The 20,269-nt window shown below is 34.3% G+C and overlaps 1 protein-coding gene across 5 annotated transcripts in view; it reads right to left on the minus strand.

The window, feature by feature from the left end:
- Positions 1-20,269, minus strand: part of DEUP1 (deuterosome assembly protein 1) — a 42,664-nt gene that overhangs the window by 5,061 nt on the left and 17,334 nt on the right. For 4 of the 5 annotated variants that reach the window (XM_080603998.1, XM_080603999.1, XM_080603997.1 and 1 more), the window contains 8 exons: positions 19,563-19,676; positions 16,947-17,159; positions 13,086-13,222; positions 12,355-12,460; positions 10,626-10,823; positions 9,493-9,579; positions 7,300-7,499; positions 1,337-1,634 (listed from right to left, as the gene is read on the minus strand). In XM_080603998.1, the coding sequence (XP_080460124.1) occupies positions 1,337-1,634; positions 7,300-7,499; positions 9,493-9,579; positions 10,626-10,823; positions 12,355-12,460; positions 13,086-13,222; positions 16,947-17,159; positions 19,563-19,676 (1,353 nt within the window). The remainder of the gene's footprint in view (positions 1-1,336; positions 1,635-7,299; positions 7,500-9,492; positions 9,580-10,625; positions 10,824-12,354; positions 12,461-13,085; positions 13,223-16,946; positions 17,160-19,562; positions 19,677-20,269) is intronic. The other variant, XM_080604000.1, reaches the window with a different exon arrangement.

A 20,269-nucleotide genomic window follows, 5' to 3' on the forward strand; every position in this document is an offset into this window, starting at 1 on the left:
GAGAAACCAAAAGCCAATTACTTAAAATTCCTATGCGGTGTAAAAATGGAAATGAGGTCATACACCCAGAACTAGCTGGTTCACTCTGACTACTGGGACACAGCTGCTGGGAGCACAGGCAGTGAAGGGCTGCACTGCAACTCCCGCTTCCCAGGCAGGTAATCAGCATGTCGCTGCTCACCGGCCGGGAGCTTCTGGAGCATCTTCCAGCAGCTACATCTCTGATAGAAAAGGATGTGTGCACATTTATGAAGTGAACAAAAGAACTGGGGCACGACCAATGCAACCTGCCTGAAGATGGCTGTTGGTGTCACAATGCCTCTTCTGTCCTAATTAAAGTGCCATGTGGCAAGAACATTGCCTACTGGTTCTCCCCATTAAAAGCTGAATTAGTCTTCCCTTTCTTCTCTCAACAGGACTCAGGCACAAACAGTTTGGGATCTCCTGGGTACGAAGATGCATATATCACTGTTGGACAGAGAGATGGCCACAGTCCATTCCTTACTAATCTGTAAATTCTATTAAAAGTTGGTGTGGTTGTGTGGTTTGAGGTCTGGAAAATGAGTGCTAAATCTTCTAGTGGAAAAAAAAATAGGGGCCTGTAGTGGATGCCTAAGGATGGAAAAAAGATACTAAGGAAGAGTGTAAAGCTCAAATTTAAAGAGAGCTGAAGTCGAAGAATTCTGGAAAGTTTTTCCTAAGAAGTTGCCAGAGCCAAAGTGGGATTTATCCCACTTGTCAATGGAGGTTGGTAATCTGCACCCTATGAAGACTGAAAGAAAGAATGCTGCACTATTACTCTTTCATTTCAAGAAAAATAAGGATTACAGCAGTTATCATTTCTGTTCCTTTTCAAATACAATAGCTAACACACAGAAAATAGTTGCTGCAATTCCTCTAATTTCATCCATCAATCAAATGCTGTGGAAACTGGATTTGTCTAACAGCACTTAAAGCATAAGTTTGCAGGTATTATGGAAAGACATTTAAAGCAGTGCCCCTACAGAAGGCAACATGAAGCAGAGTGCCCCAATATAGAAGGCAATGAGCTAAAATGTAGAAGTCTCTCCCGCAGTCACCTAATGGCAGGTAATTATCACCATCGTTACTAGTACAGAGATATGGCCCAGTAGGGGATGTTTAATCTTCAGAAAAACTGTGGTTATGTTAGGATAAGGTATTTACAGTTTTGCTGGGCTAGCACTGAATAAATAACAGTGACAACAGGAATAATCTGATTTTTGGTTCCTTCAGGATTGCATTTGGTCCACAGATGGATGTGGACCACTAAAAGAAGCTTTGAAAATATCTACGTTATAGAAAAACAGTTACTTACTGATAATTTGATTTCTTCTGCATCATAAGCATGGCTTAGTAAACCGCCTGTTGTGCCTTTTTCAGAAAACAGCCCGCCAAAGCACAAAGGATACCCCACTGGTGGTGATGGAGATTTATCATCCAGTTCCTTTTCGTGACCTCTGTCAAGTTTACAAGATAAAGCGATACCATTTTTTGAGCCAGTAATATTGCCTTGGCCATATAAAGTGGGGCTACGGTTTCTGTGGCATCCACTGGCTGTGAGCAGAGCAGTCTGTTGAGCTTTCATGTGCCATTCATCTTCATTTTGGAAAGTTCTAAAATAGCAATAAAAATATAAAATCAAAATATGAAAACCAGTTAAAACCCCAAGCTGTCAGAGCAAAGCCATGCTTTTTGTTCATTTGTGCGATTTTGATTACTCAACTGTTCAAACTGCTTCCTGCACCCAGGTATGGACATAAGATTACGCATTACCAAGCTGCAGCAAAACCACTTTCCACCTAACTTATTGTGATTGTCTGAGTGTGCATTCTTTGTCTGCTTCAGCTGTACCTTAAATCACACTGATTTAAACTCTCCCATCGGAACTTAAGTTGAGTAACCTTGCCATATAATTTTGCAGGATAGGATCTAAACCACAAACTTGCTTCAGTATGATGGGAAATAGATAGAACTAAGCCACACAAATACTAGAAATAAAATGTCGAATTATAAGAGAGCTGAGATTATTTGTCATCTGGATAATTAGTCAGTTTTGATCTAATATAACTTTAAAGAACTATATTTGAATAGCTAGAAATTAGAATAAATGTTTAAATCAGTTAAATAAAAGAATAGTACAGGAAACTTTGATCCTAAATCTTTGCTGCAACACTAATTTTGCTACTGATTTAATGATAACCCACTGGAAATTAATAAAAGAAGATACACTGGAAATTAATAAGGGAAATGATGAAATCTTTAAAATACTTTTTTTTTTAATTACACAAGAACATGCTTTTGTAACAATAAGGAAAATCTTCAAGTTTATTGAATTTTTAAGTATTATGATGTTCCATAACTCTTGAATCCCGCTTATAGTGATCAGAATGGATGTATAAGCATATATTTGCATTCATTTGTAGCTCTGTGAAGCAAAAAACTTTTATGGTTAACTGTAACTTAAAAAAAAAAAAAAAGGAAACTCCTTGCTTCCCATTTGAAATTTCTTCTTCTGACAGTTAACCAAATAACTCTGAAATTACATAGATTAAAGAGCAGGAAATTTTGAGACTTGCTTGCCCAGATGTCTGCTGAATTAGACTAATTTTCAATTGGATCTTTACTTGTTTTATATACCAAAACATGAAAAAAAGACAATTCAATTATTTCAGATTTTATTACATTTCTGTGACAACATTTCTGGCTATAGTAGAAATTGCCACTGTAGGGAGGCCTGTGCTTATGATGAAATAGAAATTTCACTCTTGGGAGGTAACTACCGTACTTAAACATGATAGATGTTTGAAAAGATGCTATCATTGAAAAGATCCTAAAACGCTTTGCTAATCTGAAATGCAGCTATAAAAGCTTTTAAAGATCAAGTTCTCTGCCACTAAAATGTGATTACTATTGTATCTAAGACTATGCAGTGCTACTCAGATCCAAGGAAAACAGATTTTATTTTTAATAAAAAAGGAAGAATTTGCCAAGCACGGGGAAAGGGCAGTGCTGTCTGCAGAAAGATCACACCATCATTTTCTAATGCTGGTTTAAATATTTAGTGCTGGGAGAAGGTAGCTGTGCAGCCTTAATGGCTCCTGCTTGTACATAAGCACACCGGGGCTGAAACGTGAGACTGAGTCCTCTATAAATGGGCTGTGCAGGACAACCCAGAAACCTGATGAAGAACATATTTTCTCTGATTATAAAGTAGTAGTGATTGTTACTCCGAATGCTACAAGAAAGCAAATTATAAGCATGATGCTATAATATTATTATTACTATGATATTGCTGATATGCATTCAAAGACAAAACTCCCTGAAAATATTTACCAAACCTTCCGGTTCTCTACATGACCTAAAATGTTTATCTTTTGGGGGGCAGAATTTTCTCTTTTCTTTCATGCTTTTCATTAAAATAAATATACTCTGTCCTTCTAGGCATAGAAGAATGCATTTTATTTTTTTTTCTCCTATTTTAAATCTATTCTGCCTATTGTTTGTATGAAGGGCACAGTGAAAAAACTGACACCTTTGAAGATAGATGGTAACGAATTACAAAATCACAGACTTTTTTTTTTTCATTTTGTGTTCTGACCTTTTTGGAATTAATTTCCTCTGAAAACCCCTAGTAAAGTCTGTGTGATCTGTGTTCATTTTCTTCCACAGAACTGGTTCTATATGTATTTAATAACAGTTATTACTGTTATTTTATAGCTTACCTCACTAAGACCAGAATTTTCAGACTTGGGTGCCTACAGTTATGGTAGCTTTCACATAGTAAAAAGACATACCCCCCCCCGAAAAGAACACCACCAAAACCTGATTTTTTAAAGGCTCTACTTCCTATTGTATTCCATAAAATTGCTGGGGCTGTTTACTATCTTGGAAAAACATACCACCTACACTTAGGTGTTTCGATATAGATGCTATGCCTTCACTCAAGACAAATTTCACAGCTGGGGCTTAAATTTCTGCTAGTTCGGTCCAAAATAAAATCTAAAAACAGAGTTCTAGGTTGAATACAAATGTAAAGGTAGGCAAATATCTGCAAATTTGTGAAAAAAATGACCATTTGTTAATACTGGCAATGCAAATTCACTGTAATTGCAGTTGAATAACTTATGCTTTTATTGGGGTTATAGAGCATTTAACATATACACATACTTCACAAAAATAATGTCACTGTTGGCATGGAGACATATGGGACAAGAATGAAAGAACAATGTCCTCACAAGGGGAATTTTAGAGAGAATAGATTTTTCCATACTCAGATATATATAAAATCAGCTAGGTCCCCATGAGATCAGCGACTTCCGTGGTGCAAAACAAACTCCTTACGCAGCTCGTGCTGCTTGACATACCTATTCCTGAGGACAGGAACAACAGATCTTTAAAGACCAGGATGTCTGCGGGATTAGTGTTGTTGCTTTTACCTTGCAAGAATAACTGGTAACTGGATTTTAAAATACTGCTAGTAAGTATTTTCCTGAAGAGATAGTTTTTGCAGCTTCCAATTTATCTGCTGCAATAACTGATACAGCGGTGAGTACGACTAAGAATGCAGGACTTCCAAAGGGTAGTGAAGACTTCTTTATGACAGACATGCCACTGTCAACACATCCTTTAAGAGATTCTCAGCTACCTCAGAAGGCATTCAGTCCTAGCCTTTACCCCTCACTTTTTCCACATGATAAAAGTGCACTTGGGCTTGGCCAGTTATCTAATTTTTGTATGTGTTTATGGTAACTTTGTATGGGAACTCACGTGCATGTTTTAATTTCTGAATAGGCCAAGCACACTGGCTTCATCAAAGAAAATCCTCTTCAATCAGGCCAAAATTCAAACCAACTGTATGTGTACTAAGTATGAACAAGGGATTAAAACTTTGGGGGTAGAGAATGCTTATTTTAATATTAATAAAATCAATGATCATATACGAGAACAGTAATTAATTAAAAGTGGTTATAGGTAGGATGTGGCTTCAGTCTTTTTTTAGCACAAAGATGCTACTTCTCCATGTGCTACTTTGTGATATTTAGAATTTCACTGCACACCTAAAGAAAGAAGAAATGCTTTTTTCTAAATCACCAGTCTAACTTCCTGCAATTTTCTGTATTTTCTCTAGAGGTCTCCTATCTGTCTGTGCCCAAGCCTAGGGTTCTAGTAGCGATCATGAGAGAAAAATATTACGGGGTACACTCAAAGACACTTTTGTCCATTGTGCAAATATTTCTAGGTTTCTGAAAGCACAAAGGACAAACAAAGAGTACAGCTTCTGAAAATTACCACTTAAAGCACAACCTTCCTACTTTGCACAAACATTGGTTTTTTTTTTTTTCCTATGTAAAAAAAATATCTTCTTTGCCCTTTCTCCAGTACCATAATTACCATGGAAACAGAACTGCAAATTAAAACAGAAATAACATGGTTTATGCTCACAATAAAATAAAACATACCCCAGAGTTAAACCAAACCAACATCAATTGCCTGGTTTATGTGCTCACATTTGGTGGTTGAAAATTTAATTTTTTTTTCTGAGAAAATCTTGGGGTAGTTCCCCATCTGGGGAACAGAGAACCAACAGTATACATAGGGCTCAATCTTAAAAAGACTGCCGGTTGATGTATACATACACTGCACATGGAATTTGCCCTTTTTTTGTAATCTGTATATGAATTTTTTTTAAAATAAATAGCCTTTAACTTAGGAACTTAAATGCATGTTTTAGAACTTGAAAAACAGGCCCAATACACCGGTTTCATCAGATTAATTAGAATCATAATTTAACTTGTGTTCAGTAGGGGTGGCTGGGATTTCTGTTGTGAGGAAGGTTTATTTCTCCCTGTTTTGGTTTAACATCAGGCTTTAATGGCTATGAAATCAACATCCTGCAAATTACCTGCATAACTCTCTTTACACTTAATTCACATGAATGAAATTTCACAGTTTCTCATGTACAGTAAGTGTAATTACTGATAAAATGGGAAAATCTTACTTTTGCTCACTTAAAAGTGGAAGCATGCACAAAAAATGCACTGGCCAATCTTTGGTGGAAGTGTGAGATCTACAGGTGCACAACAGTCTGTACCTTGATTTGTAAATCTTTGATTCAGCAAAGCCTTCAACATCATTTGAAGTTTAGTAGCAGAACAGACATACCAGCTGCTTCCATATATCTCTGTATGTGCATGTATATACGTGTATATGCACACAGACACACATATATACATTTATTTCCATGTGAATATTACCTCCATCACTAAACGTCATATTTAAAAGGAAATTTTAGACAAGACTGTATCAACAGATAATGCAATGCTTTTCTACTATACAGAAGAAAATCACTTCATGGTTTGCCATAAACTTGAATATATGACTTTGAAATCTTAACCTGTACAAATTTGGCTGCACTTTATTTAAACTTTGCTCCACAGAACTGTTTTACGTTAGTGCTACTGCATAAGTTCTTTGTTATAAATGATCAAAATATTTAGCTTTCTATTAATTTTTAATCTCCTGTACTGTGAAATATTGTTTAGCAGAGAGTTTAATTTTCTTTTTATTACTGCAGTGCCATGATTATAACACATTTGAAGGTCCTTCAGTAGTTCACTGAATACAGGGAATTAAGAAGTAAAGACATCAGTACCATACGTTTTCTGTGAGATGGAGTATTCTTAAGTCACATTACTTTTCCCTAACAAGTTCACTGTGGTAACAATTTATTCAGGGCATCTGAATTTATGTTTCTTTTAAAAATCAGATCACCCAAGAACACCAAAACTTCACAAGGCATTAAAATACATTTAATGAAACTTCCAACAAATGGAACTGGTAGGACACAAACCTTTCCAGCAGGAGCTGTAGTTCAAACTGCTTATTAAGATAACCTCCTGTGGAGCAGTTTACCTCTCATGTTGGTTTGTATATCCTTTCCTTGTCTTGTTTTTATTTGGCAGTAAAAATTAATTCTGTCCTGTTTTGCAAAACCTGGAGCTAAGAATAACTTAAGCAGTGTAAAAAAGGTTTTAAAACTATTTCACTTGAAAAATATTAAAATAGGCAAACATTTCTGGGACTTCATTTATTGCCAAATTCAGTTAGCCACAAAAATGTATGCAAACCTTGCAAATATACCAACTGGGTCTGATATTTGGGTTGGTGGGAGTTCTGAATGAGCAGAAAAGAAAATAAAAACCTTACAAGTTTGGTCCAATTACATACTTCCAGAAAGCTTATAGAAAGTTTCATATATAAGTACAAACTAAATATTACCTCTCTTCCTTTTCCTGCATCTTTGAACCGGCTTGGTAACTGTGCTCTGTTTCTCCATATATATCCATGCCACCCAGTATTGATGTTTCTGTGTCATTTTGTAGTTTAACAAGACTATTTTGAAATCTTACATTCTCATGTTCCAGTTTGTGAATGGAAGCTGTGAAATTTCCATGTTCTTTGTTAGATAAATCTATACTCTGTGAAAGGAGATAAAGCCATCACTAAATAGGCATATTTTCCACAATAAATGGGTGTTAGTATTTTCAACAAGCAAACACAAAACAATGTTCTATGCTAAAGAAAGACCTAGCTACCACATATAATCATGCAGCACTTATAGCAAACCAAAAGAATTGCCTCCAGAAAAAAAACACTGTAGATAAATGGGAAAGAAAGGATAACAGCCTCTACAACACAATAAAACAAATTAAAATTTCTCAACGAACAGTGCATTCAAAATGTTATTGTTGTAAATTCATCATCACTTGCATTGTAAAACTTATGACATAAAAGCAACCATAACAGCTATAGCTATAGACTGTATTGCTCCCTCCAGTAATGACTGCACCAAAAATAACAAGACAAATTACGTAAGTTCATTACTATATTAGATACAGTGTATGTCTACAGGCACAAATTAATATCTGTGTTGATAGACAGTCACCTTCAGTTTCAGAAACAGCAGAGCCACATTATCACTGTGGTCTCCACCTGTGTTACTAAATCCTGCTTTTTAGTTGGGTAAACCCACGGAGTATACAAGTCAAAATAATGGAAGTGCAAACAACGTGTGCACTGCAACCAGAGGCTGAAGAGGCCCATCCACTAGGATGCCAAGAGTGGAAGATTATTAATGGAAAAATTAGCTCTGATGGTTGACTAGCAATAGCAGTAAGCTGTCACCAACAGAAAATTATCTCAAAAGACTTCTCAGATTGTACACAAAAGGCTAAAACCCCATACATTTTATTATGAAGTGCTTTCATATATTTCTAGTTTTACCTTATTCTTTTGGAACCCAGCAATCCATGAGCATTAAAGATTTGGTTTTAGCACATTGCTAGCACAACTAGGGTTCCTGCACCCAAAAGCTTGCCTGTTTTTTGGATTAGTTGGTCTGATGTTATTTCTTCCTTGCCTTGCTTGGCTAGTTTTATGGCAAAATTATGAGCCAAGCTGGCATGGAAGTGCCAGAAAGTTTATAAAAAATTCGACATTTTGTCCAAGGATGGAGGCAGTGGCTCAGCTATGTCTCTCATCCGGAGAGGTGAGGCAGAACAGGCAAAGGTGGCTGCTAAGTCACCCTAAAACTAATAGCTCTAGAACCAGCTCTAGTGCAGTTATAATGGCATGAAGCCCACAACTGAGCTGACAGCTATATATACACACACACGTATCTGTAACATTATATATGTATGTATAAATAATGTCCTGATATGCCATTTGAAGGGTATGGAAAAAAGGTGACATTTGCCAGTTTACAGTCAGACAATTACCAGGCTATGAAACCCCCAAAGACGTATTTACAGCAGTATTTACAAACTGCATTTTGGTGTTTTTCTAGTGACACACACAATAACTGCAGTTATTCTGTAAGCAGGGAAGGTTTTAAAGCTCTTCGTGGAAGACAGTTTTTGAAATGTTTATTACATCTGTATAAACTGTAATTCTACATTATATTGTCACATGGTTTTATGAATTAAAATTTATATATCCCGTTTGAAGAGAAATAAATACTAAACTCTGAAAATACGCTGGGTGGGGTAAAGTGTTGTGTCAGTTTTTTTTTTTATACCATTATTTAAGTGCCAGATGAACAAAAGGGGAAAATAGTAAAAACAGACATATTTTTGTATCTGTGAAAATGACAACTGTTTAAAAATAGATATTTTCTGAAATAAGTGGTCAGTTACAAAAATAGGCTCCAAGAATTTTTTGGTATCTAGACAAAATAGCTGAAGAGTCTAGTTTACTTCTAGCTTACTACAATTAAATTAAAAATTATTCCTAGCTATACCCATCTTCAGGCTGTGCATGAATACCACCTGTCTTTCACTATGTCATACAGTTTATTTTTATTTATTTTACATGAACCAGAAACTTCTAAATCTGCCATGATCTCAATCTCCATTTACAGTAAGTATAAGTAACTGTTCTTCCTATTGCATAAATTAAAAAAGCAAAAATTACCATGCAACTTTTGCACTCCAGATTTTCCGCCATCTCTTTTAGATGTGTGTTTTCTGATTTGATAACTTTGTACCTGAAATCCAACAACTAGAAGAAGATTAAGTTCTTAGTTAGACATATGAATATTACTGATAATTTGAAAAAATACTGACTATAGGTATAAGTTTAATTTTGCAAAGCATACATAAGTAATTATGAATCTATTAGAAACTTTTTTTTAAAAATACATCAGTATTAAACCAGAAAGAAATATTAAACAATCTATGAAAGACATACAAATGATCTGCTGCCAGTTTTATTTACTTTTTTGAAAGAAATAATCAGTTAAGAAAACAAGGGACTAGACATAAAAAATACCAAGAGGGACAGACCTTGCAGACCACTGAAACTGTATGAAACCCTAGTCACGAAGCCTAGGAACCACATTCACTGTTTTAATGATACCATCTAGCATATGGCCTGGTAAAGAGTGCCACACAGCAGCAGTGTCACATTTTCCCAAACACTAACTTTGCTATTGTCAAAAATAAAGTATTATGCCAATCACAGTTTTTCATATGTACCAAACCTCTCTGAAAACTTAGAGATACCTTTATACCCTTGATAAATATCAAGGTTCTTTCGGTTTACAAACTTAAGTAATGGAGATAGAACATTTCCTTTAAAAAATGAAAACTACTATTTCAAAAAATTAGTATCTTACAGTTTTCAGCTTTCAAATTGCCACGCTTTTCTGAGCATATTTGTAATATTCTTTAAAAAGCTTTAACAAAAAGCTTAAAAACTATGAAATATTCCAGATAATGTAACAAATGATTCTAAAGATAAAGTACATACAATAACAACAAACTTGAAATTTTTGAGATCTTTTGCATATTAAAATGGTGACTACAATTGATGGTCAGGGTGATTTGCAATTTAGATGTACAGTTGACATTTAGTGGTGCTTTATTGTTCCAGCATCAATTTGGCTGCTACAATATTTGACTGTACTATTTAATAAATACTACTACATCACTGCTGATGAAGATGAAAACTACAGAAAGAAAAGTAATGTCTTTTTTAACAGATAATGTATCATCATCAATAGTGTGGAGTAAAACGGCCTAGGCTGGTTTTGCCTGCTTGCATACCTGTTGTTTTGCTAACAATTTGTCTTTTATCTGTAACTCCATTTTTAACTGTCTTTCCAGAAGACTAGCTTTCTCCATGATAGTTGCTATAGTGATCTCCTTCTGATGAAGCTCTTCTGTCAGGTCAGAGATTTCTGTCCTTGTTCTTTCCTGCTCAGAGCGATGGGACTGCTCCTCTCGATAAAGATGGTTTCTTATCTGTAGCAAATACGTTTCAATAAGAAAAAATGTTGTGCAGTAAATATGACTGAATCACTAACCACCTACTACTGACTTTTTTTTACGGTCTGCTTCCAAGATACCAACTCTTCTAACCAAGTCACACATTTTTGAGATTTTATAATAAAATGTCTTCACGAGGCAGTGCACAGTCTTATTTATTTTTACGTCTTTTCTAACCCTTCTCATTTGCTAATTTAGTATTAGAAATGAACAGAATATAAAATATTTATATTAAGAAAGAATGCAATAATAATAATGTTAATTTCAAGAATTGGAAATTACGACAAAGAAAATCCAAGGAAATATCTTTTCACTAAACCTAAGTATGATTTATTTATATTGCTCCAAAGTTAATTTAGGCTGCATTAAACATGTCTTAAACCGAAATTAACTCCAGAGCAATATAAATAAATCAATCTAGAGGCCTTTTAATGAGAAACTATGATAGAAAAATTCTCATAAAGTGGTTTACCATATATATTCTCTTATTTCTGCCATTATATATAAAATTTAAGGTCAAGATTTCTGCATTATCTCCTATGTAAAGGGTTCTTCAAAGAATCAACTCAAAGATTGTTTTCATAATCTTTCAACTAAGAACCAAAAATTTAGTACTGATAGATTTTCATATTATGTAAGAAACATAACTATTAAAAACAGCAAAAATACCTTTGAATGCATTTTAATAATTCTTTACAGTACTGTACATAATCAGTAACAGATGGCATTTCATATTTATTTATGCTAACTACACAGAAATACTAGAATTGTAAACAAATAGATATAGATGCAAAAAATCTGAGGGCTATATCATGATTATCATGCCAAAATTGCTGCAGCATCCAAGTCAGCTGCATCCAATTCCAGATGTGCCTGCTTACATTGCTACTCAGCAAAAAACACACTCTTCCTCAAAGTGTTAACCAGCCAAGCCATATGTCATTCCACAGTGCCATGCCACAACTGCTTGCACACAGCAGTTTGGAAACATGCAGTGCAATATGATGCAAAATTCAAACAAAGAAGCACTGCCCTGGATTGTGCAGCAGATGACTGATTATGTTTAGCTTTGTGTGGGTACCAGCCATAGTAATTTTATTGCTTGATCTGTTAGCATCTTATGTCTGAGACCAACGACAAACTGCTACTTACCTCCTACAGCCTATTAACTACCCATAGCCTTGGAGGACTTATTACTTGTAAGGTATTACCTAATCACAGTAATACTTAGGCCTGGGCTTTTCCATTACTTTCACAAAGTAGTAACCTCAGTTGTTAGTGCGCAGAGTCAGAATACCAATTGCACAGCTATACAATTACCTCCAGGAATGCAACCATATATGAGAACTTTGTCCATGTATGAAAACTCCATACTCTCCTAAACCCTCAGTTTATCCTCCTGCTCTCTTTTGCACATGTCCAAGGTCAATACCTTGATTTTTTTTTTTTTTTTTTTAAATCCTAAACTGCAGTGTAAGACCTGGAAATACTTAACAATATGACATACCTTGTTTAGCACTTCTTGTTGGCTTTCTTGACTTTGTGCCGGTAGTAATAAGTCTGAATTTATATTTTCTAGTTGCTCAGTAAGTTGCACAGAAGATGACTGATGTCTTCAAATAAGAAGCAAACAAAATATGAAATAAGCACAATGTGTAATAACCTTTAACTTAAAATATCTTCTCCTCAGTGTAAAACTGGCAACTTGTTTGGGGATGAAAAAATCAAATCAAACCAAAACAAAAAACACGAGATTTGGCCTAAATCAGGTTGGATCTTGGGAGATTTCTAGAGATTAAGGACAAGGGAAGTGTGTGCAGAAAGAACCCTGAAATTTCTTGTCGATTAGTATTTCATGTGTTCTAAGACAGTTACGGTAGATTAGATAAACCATAACAAGATGAACATTTTACTCATAGAAGATTAGGAAGAATCTTAATTGCACGATTTTCAGTGTTTTAATGCCAAGAAATAGAAAGGCACTTGAAGCATATAAATAAAATAGGTTAAATACATTGATTTGCAAAGATCTACGCAATATAAAAACCTTTTAACAGAGAATGCACATACTGCCTTTAGTCGTCATATATGAAAATGTTCATTCAAAAATTGTTTAATAGTCTGACATTTGAATCCCAACTATCTTTTTCAACAGACTTAATTTAAATCAAAGGCAAGAAAAAAAGTTATTATCTTAGTAGTACTTGTTAATTTAAACATTCTCTTTAGCACACGTACTTTATTTGAACTTCCTGCATTTCTCTGATTTTCGATAATTCTGTATGCAATTGTAGGCATTCCAGATGTATCCTTCTCCAGAGAGCATCGCGTGACTGCAGCTCTTTTCTCATTTCTAAAAAGCTGGCCTCCATGCTCTAAAGAAGCAAACAAATACACAAATAGGCAAATGAGAGAGTAGTAACTCAAAATGCTGTATTTTAATGCATCATTTCTGACACCTGTGTAATGTGTATGAAAGGATATAAATGCTTGTATTCTGAGCTTTGTTTCTGAGGAAGGTATTGCTTCCACGTCAGCTACTTTCTCCAGAAATGCCATCTAAAAACCAGATACTGAACATTCTTTAGTTCCGATGCGTGTCTCTGAAACTATCATAGGAGACACCACTTAGAAGCTCTTTATCACACAAAATACATCTAAAATACATAGTTTGCTTGATTAAACAGCTTCTACACCCTTGAACATGCTTCATATGTAAGAATTAGTGCCGTAAGTAACTTTTATGTTGCATTTTGATAACAGCGTTTCCAATTTTAAAACCATGAAACTACAAAGCTATAGAAACGCAGGATTAGGTGCATATCTTCATTAAATGTTGCCTGGAAGTTTGGAGCAGATACCTGTAGACTTACACACATATGTATAAGTATGCATATTGTATGCGCTCAATCATCTCCAAAACAATTCTATCTCCATGTTCTATCTCCATGGAGGTAATTGCCTGGGTAGAAGAACATCACCAAATTTTCACACAATCATAAAAATATTTTTCTTAGGGACTCCACAAATCTCATCTCTAGTTTACTTTTCATTTCTGACTGATGATCTATCATCAAGTTGTCTGTCACGTTATATTTGACATCATAAAATCTACTTTCCTATAGCAATTACCAAAAAATACACTAAAATCATACTAAAGATAAGAAATTAGAACTATAACTACCAAACAAAAGTGGCAACAATAATCAGATTCTTGCAATAACAATACCCAGAGAACATTTATTTTCTCTCACCCAAGATCCAAAAGCATGTTCCAGTTAAAAGGATTTTCCAAGTATGCTGATCCTTTGCCTTTAAAATTGTTACACTAACAACTAGTATTTATCATAATTTCTTCATTTTATTTTAATATAGTTTCCATGTTTAAAAGCAGAAATAAGGCTTTTAAACCTTTTAAACAAAAGACAACTCTAAAAAGTGAAATCCAGAAATGACTCCACAAGCAAGGAACTTCAAAGGTTTATTTCCCTTAGAACTTCATATTAGAATGACCTTCCTTCCAAGAAGCCTGTGGTTTTCCTGTGGCTGAAAGGGCTGCTGAAGACAGATATGAAACTTTTTTTTTTCTTTAGGGGCTGCAAATACAGATTCATCACATCCTCTGTTAAATTAAGGCTGAGAGAGCTTTTTAAACTCAGAAATTGAAGTGTGGCCATATTCTAGTGAAAAAAAGTGCAATAAATTGTTAAAATTCTCTGCAGAAACTTCCTTATGATCACCTTAATGACATTAACATTCAAGAGACAGCCACAATTAGCTTATAATATATAAATTTTTAGGGTGTGTGTGTGTACATCTCTGATTTGATTATGTGGTGGATAAGGGAAATGCTGCACAACTGTGTGGTAGAAGTTGAATCATCTGTGGCAGGCTGCAGTCAACACGCATATTTACATAAATTGTATTTTCTCTATGAATTACAATAGTAACAGGAATAACAGCAGCCACAGCTGTAGCAGCAATAATAATTGAAACAGAATTTCAGGTCAAGAGTTTCACATATCACTTCAAAAAATCAATTAGATATGTACCATTTATTATTTTCAGAAATATCTATTGCATTTTGTTAAAATACCAAAATTAAGATTAATTTTGAACCAGAAAAGATAAGGTTTTGTTTAGAAAATATCCAATAAAATATTACATTTTCAGAGACTGTTTCAAGTTGAAAAAATTACCAAATGTTCTCTTTTCTTCTGTGAACATTTTTCCTTAACTAGATTGCCATGTTTGATATCAAAAGGAAGTCTCAAAATTTTTGAGATCAGCTCCTGTTCTAATTGTACTCAACACTGTTCAACCTTTTTAATACAATCATATGCTATATTTCTATATAAATTAGTGTCCACTGACTTAATGCAGACTTTCTGAGAGTTTGTGTGATGTTCTCAAGCTGCCTCTCATGCATGGCTGCAATCAAGTTTGTCAGACAATTCATGCGGTAAAGAAATACTCTGTAGTCTCAGTTTGAATCTTCTTTAGTTTGTATTTTCTGCAGAGCCAGCAAACTGGTCTTCCATACAGTTCACTTTATCACTTCTTTCTTGCTAATCAATAGTATGAGAGAAATAGGTAGAAGCACACATGAAATAGTTGCAGGCAAAGAAGACTTGAGGCATTGCAACCAGCCTTCTCCCCACCAAGATGCCCATCTACTCCTCCCTCTTTCATCCACATCAGGTCCAGCTATCCTCAACTTCCACCCAGCATTCCTTCACGCAAACCTGCTTACTCCTTCTGGCTGACGACAGGCCCTGAATTTCCTTCTTTCTCATACAGACATTCCAAAAAAATATTGTCTCCTAGCTGTTAGCACTTAGCTCATACTGACATTATTTTCACCATATATCAACTTTACAACAATGTCCCCTTCTGCAACTGTTTGCAAATGCAGCTTTTCAAACTAACACAGCAGTTATCTCACAAGAACACCAGAGTTATTCTGTACCTTTCTGCTCTTTAGCCAATAGCGTTACATGTACCTAGCTTCACTTCCAACTAAAACATCTTCACATTCTGTTCACACAATTCCAAAAAAACTGTTGCCTAAAGATTTTCTTAAAGAAGGCTACATCACAGACAATGCCGTCTACTCTCTAAATGTACTCTCTACAACATCTACCCCCCTGCTCCATTCTCCATGTTTTGTTCCACTCTAAATATGTGTGAATTAAATGTATAAACGTCATGTGTGCAAAACTTGGTTGTTCTGACAACACCTGAAAATAATCTCCACCACGTATATGTTAATTACTGTAAAGCATATTGCAACTGAAGTTAAAACTCAATAAGGTTGTCTATTAAGAGAAATAGATTATCTTTCCAGAGAAAGAGTTAAAGTCACTATAGTTCTCTTTATATATTACTGAATATTGAAGAGCTTAAATAAATAAGCAGAGGTATGTGACCAGAAAAATATAGAAATGAGAATCTTATTCCGGATCTGTTTCAAACTTCACTAATAAAAAAGCCTGAAGAGATCTTGTATTATCTCAATCTTGTCAGAATTCATAGATTATGAACAAAAGAAGAGGCCCAAATAGCTGTCTTCATATATCAGTTGAAAAAAAAACCACAGTAAACTAGAGATAAGATAAAAACTGATGGATCTTCACATGCCTGGCAACTTAGAAATTCATTGCACTGAAAAATATTCTTACAGCAATAAGGTATACCATAGACTTTTGAATATAAATATTTAGTAGCTATAGGACAGTTTGTACAAAAAGAGGTAACCAGATAAAGAAATTTTATGGAAGTAATTTTTATACAAGGAACCAAGTGAATTAAAAAATTCACTCTCCGTCTGCTACAGGTATAGGAAAGGTATAAAAATCTAGATAAACAGATATGAATAAAATGTGCTACTATATATCACACATTTTTGTTTTCATGTATTACTTAATAAAAATTTACTGTTCACAGCTCATTCTGTGCTCCTGCAAAAAATTTATATATGATGCATGTACAGATCTTTTATATAGGCATCCCAGTAACACTTTTGAAAGTATACTTGTAAGTAATTAATGCTCTAACATTTATACTACAGTAGTTACAGAAAAGAAAAACTATCATTACCTGGCACTGTTTTTGGAACATTTTTAGATCCTCCTGGAGTTTCAGATTTTCCTCTTGTAGTCTGTTCCTGTATATTGTTATTTCATTCATAGCTGCCTTTAGCTTTTCAGTAATTAACTCATCCTTTTCACTTGCAGGATGGCCATATGCAATTACCTCTTCTTGATTCTGTTTCTTATTGCTTATCTGGAATTGATAACTCTTGGTCTGCTTCTATAAAACAATAAAACCCTTTAAATGAAATTAAATAATTATATCTATATTGTTAGGTCAAACCATTACTACTAAAATCATGAAGCTATTTTCATCTTTTTCACCAGGTTTTTCTCAGAAAAGATGGCACCATTAGAACAGTTTGCATTACTTCTCAAAAGGATATCATCTTCTTTGAGCCTCAAGTTCCTTACCTTCCATGAGAATGTTTCAGAAACTTACGAGGTTGCAGACTTTTTCAAGGATTTTTCTCCTCTGTTGTGTTTTTTCCTAGCACTTAATATTAATTAGCCCCAAATGTAAAAGGGTGATTACAATGACCTAACTCAAAGCAGTTAACTATAAAAATTTTGGGGAGAAATGTTGCTCTTTGATACAGTGAACTCAGTAGGAGTTGTGTGTATGTGCCCCAGGATTGGTATTAACCTTTGACTAGAAGGCTAGTAGTACATAGTTTATGTATAAACAGCTCAGTTACTACAGTAACTGTACTTCCTTGATATCATTATCTTTAATCTTGTGGAAAAATCATTTGCACATTTGGCATCTCTGGAAGCAGTCACAAACTCCATTCAGTTTCTTGTACTGATTAAAGAGTCCTAGAAACAAAACTTGAGAAAATTGGTCTTGGTGGTATTTGTGAATTCATGGGCATTGTGAAGAACCAAAATACCTACAGTAACTGTTTAAAAAACCCATATGGATCCTCCTACTGGGACACAGTAGCAGTAATCTTTCAGAAGACTGAGAATTAGCTGAAAAATGATGACAAAATAAAACCTACAAAACATATATCATGTGCAAAGATCAAGTTGAGCAAGAGAACTTACATTAAACATAAGTAGTCGTGCTACAAATACTTTATTTGGGACTGCAAAAAAGCATTCTTTAGACTTTCTTGATTTCACTAAGTTCTCATAATTTGTGTTGGCTGAACACATAAGTAGAAGTGGCCACTGGCTGCATATTAAATAAAAAGCCTAAAGAAATTGGCAGGTAATTTTAATTTATGCAGATTATAAATTAAGGTCCCCCAAAATCTAAATTATGGAGTTTGACACACCATAATGTCAAAGCATCCTGTGAAAAAAAGTGCAAGTCTCCATCTGGAAATCAAAAACCTCACAGAAAAGGAATTTGGGGCAAAGACACAGGACAAATTAATGCTTTTGAAACACTTCATCAGCTTTGTAATTAATAAACTAGCCAGTGTGATGTTGCAGTTACAACGAAAGCTCTCTTCAAAGAAAGTTCACTGATGACAGTCATGTGAGCCTTGAAAGAAAGATGTGATCATCTTGTGCAATCTATTTTGACTCGTCTAATTATATAATCACCTCCACATACATCAGTCAGTAGATTTGTCTAGTCAAAGCCTTGCTTTTTTTTCACACTTTTGTATGAAAGTTCAATAATTGCAATATAGTGCTTTCAGCATCTGTAAATGAAACGTAACTGTCATCCTTGGAAATGCTGAATATGGGTAAAGAGTCTCCTATGAATCATTAAGAAAGTGTTTCACTAGATTAAGATCCAATGAGCTTAGTCCCAGTGGAAAAGAGGATTACCAGTCAGCAACGTAATTGGCTTCCCTGTACTTCATTATTGAGCTGTCTTGTAGACCCATTATTTTTTTAGTTATTTCTTGATTTTTTTTCAGAGCAGGGTATGTTATCAAGACACCATGAAATCAATATTTTATTCTGGAATGGAAGGAATTAAAAAAATAAAAATACGCTAGATCAATGGGCAATGTAAAAAAAAAAAAAAGTAATAAGCAAATTGGCAAGTTAAAAAGGATCACAAAGCCAGCCATGGTAACTTGAAAGCCGAAAAATATGATCAAAAAGGGATAAGTGATCCAACAAACATTTCCAAGTGTGATTTTGGAGCAGCACATAGGAATTCAAATTTCTGTATAAATTATACTGTTTATTTATGATCTTCAGAAAGTGAGGGATACCTTAGATTTGAGGGAAATTTATATTTCAGCCAACATAGTAGTGGCATGTACTGCTTACTTTGTAAGATACTTATCAATAACTTGTCATCACAATTAATTGTATATTAATAGATAGCATAGAAGATAAAAGTATGCCCATAGTATACTTGAAAAAGTAAAAAGGAATGTGTATTGCATTTTGCAGTTATCTTTATCAGAAATATTCTAATTTTCATCATGATATTTATTCACATTAAATGAGAAAAATAAAATAAAAATAACTTTATGTATCAACAGATCTTTCAGTATGGATTTGCCTTAAAACAATGTATCCATATTAATTTTTGATACTCACTATAAGCTTATTAGTGTTTAAATTTTTAAAAATAAGTTTTAAATAATACTAGCTGAACTAACAGCTCATTTAATTCTCATCTTCCTTCTAAAGCTTCTTATTTTACCTGAAATAAATTACATTTCTCAGACAATAATTTTTGCTGAGCATCTAAATAAATGAGATGATTTTGGCAGATTGTCCCTTTCTTATCCCATTCTCTTGATTTTGCTTTAAATTCCTGAAAGACAGCAAAACAAAGTTACTGAATAGAGGTAGAATTACTTCTTTTCCTTAATCTAAATAATTTTGTAACTTGTATGGTTCTAAGAAAAATGCAGTTTTATAGTTAATACATAGTCTTTCCATAATCTTGGAAAGAAGATAAAAAGAACAGTTATACGAAAAAAGCCATCCAGCCGCCAGCCATCCTCACCAGAAAAAAATTCTTAAGGGCTGTTAATCTGAAAAATTTGAGTGGTAAACATAATCATTGAATAGAAATGATAAAATATTTCAAGTCACTTAAAATCAGGGTAGATCTTAGAGTTGTGACAGTAAACAACCAATTTTATTGGAGGGTAGTTCCTGTGAGTTTAAAGTAAAGTAGAGTAATCAACATTGATCAAACCCTTAATATTCAGACAAATGTTTTGAGTGCCTTCTTTTTTGTTCTTTTTCTTGAACAAGGAGGGCAGCAGCTACAGTGAATAAATTTTACTTCGTGCTCTCTTTTCAATTGCTGCTTCAGCTTCCAAATTTTTCACCTAAGTTCACCTAGTTTAAATAAAAACTTGTTTAACAAATTCTAGTATATCAGGTCTTGTATTTGTA

The sequence above is a fragment of the Anser brachyrhynchus genome (assembly GCF_964034855.1).
Source record: "Anser brachyrhynchus genome assembly, chromosome: 1".
Classification (NCBI taxonomy): Eukaryota; Metazoa; Chordata; class Aves; order Anseriformes; family Anatidae; genus Anser; species Anser brachyrhynchus.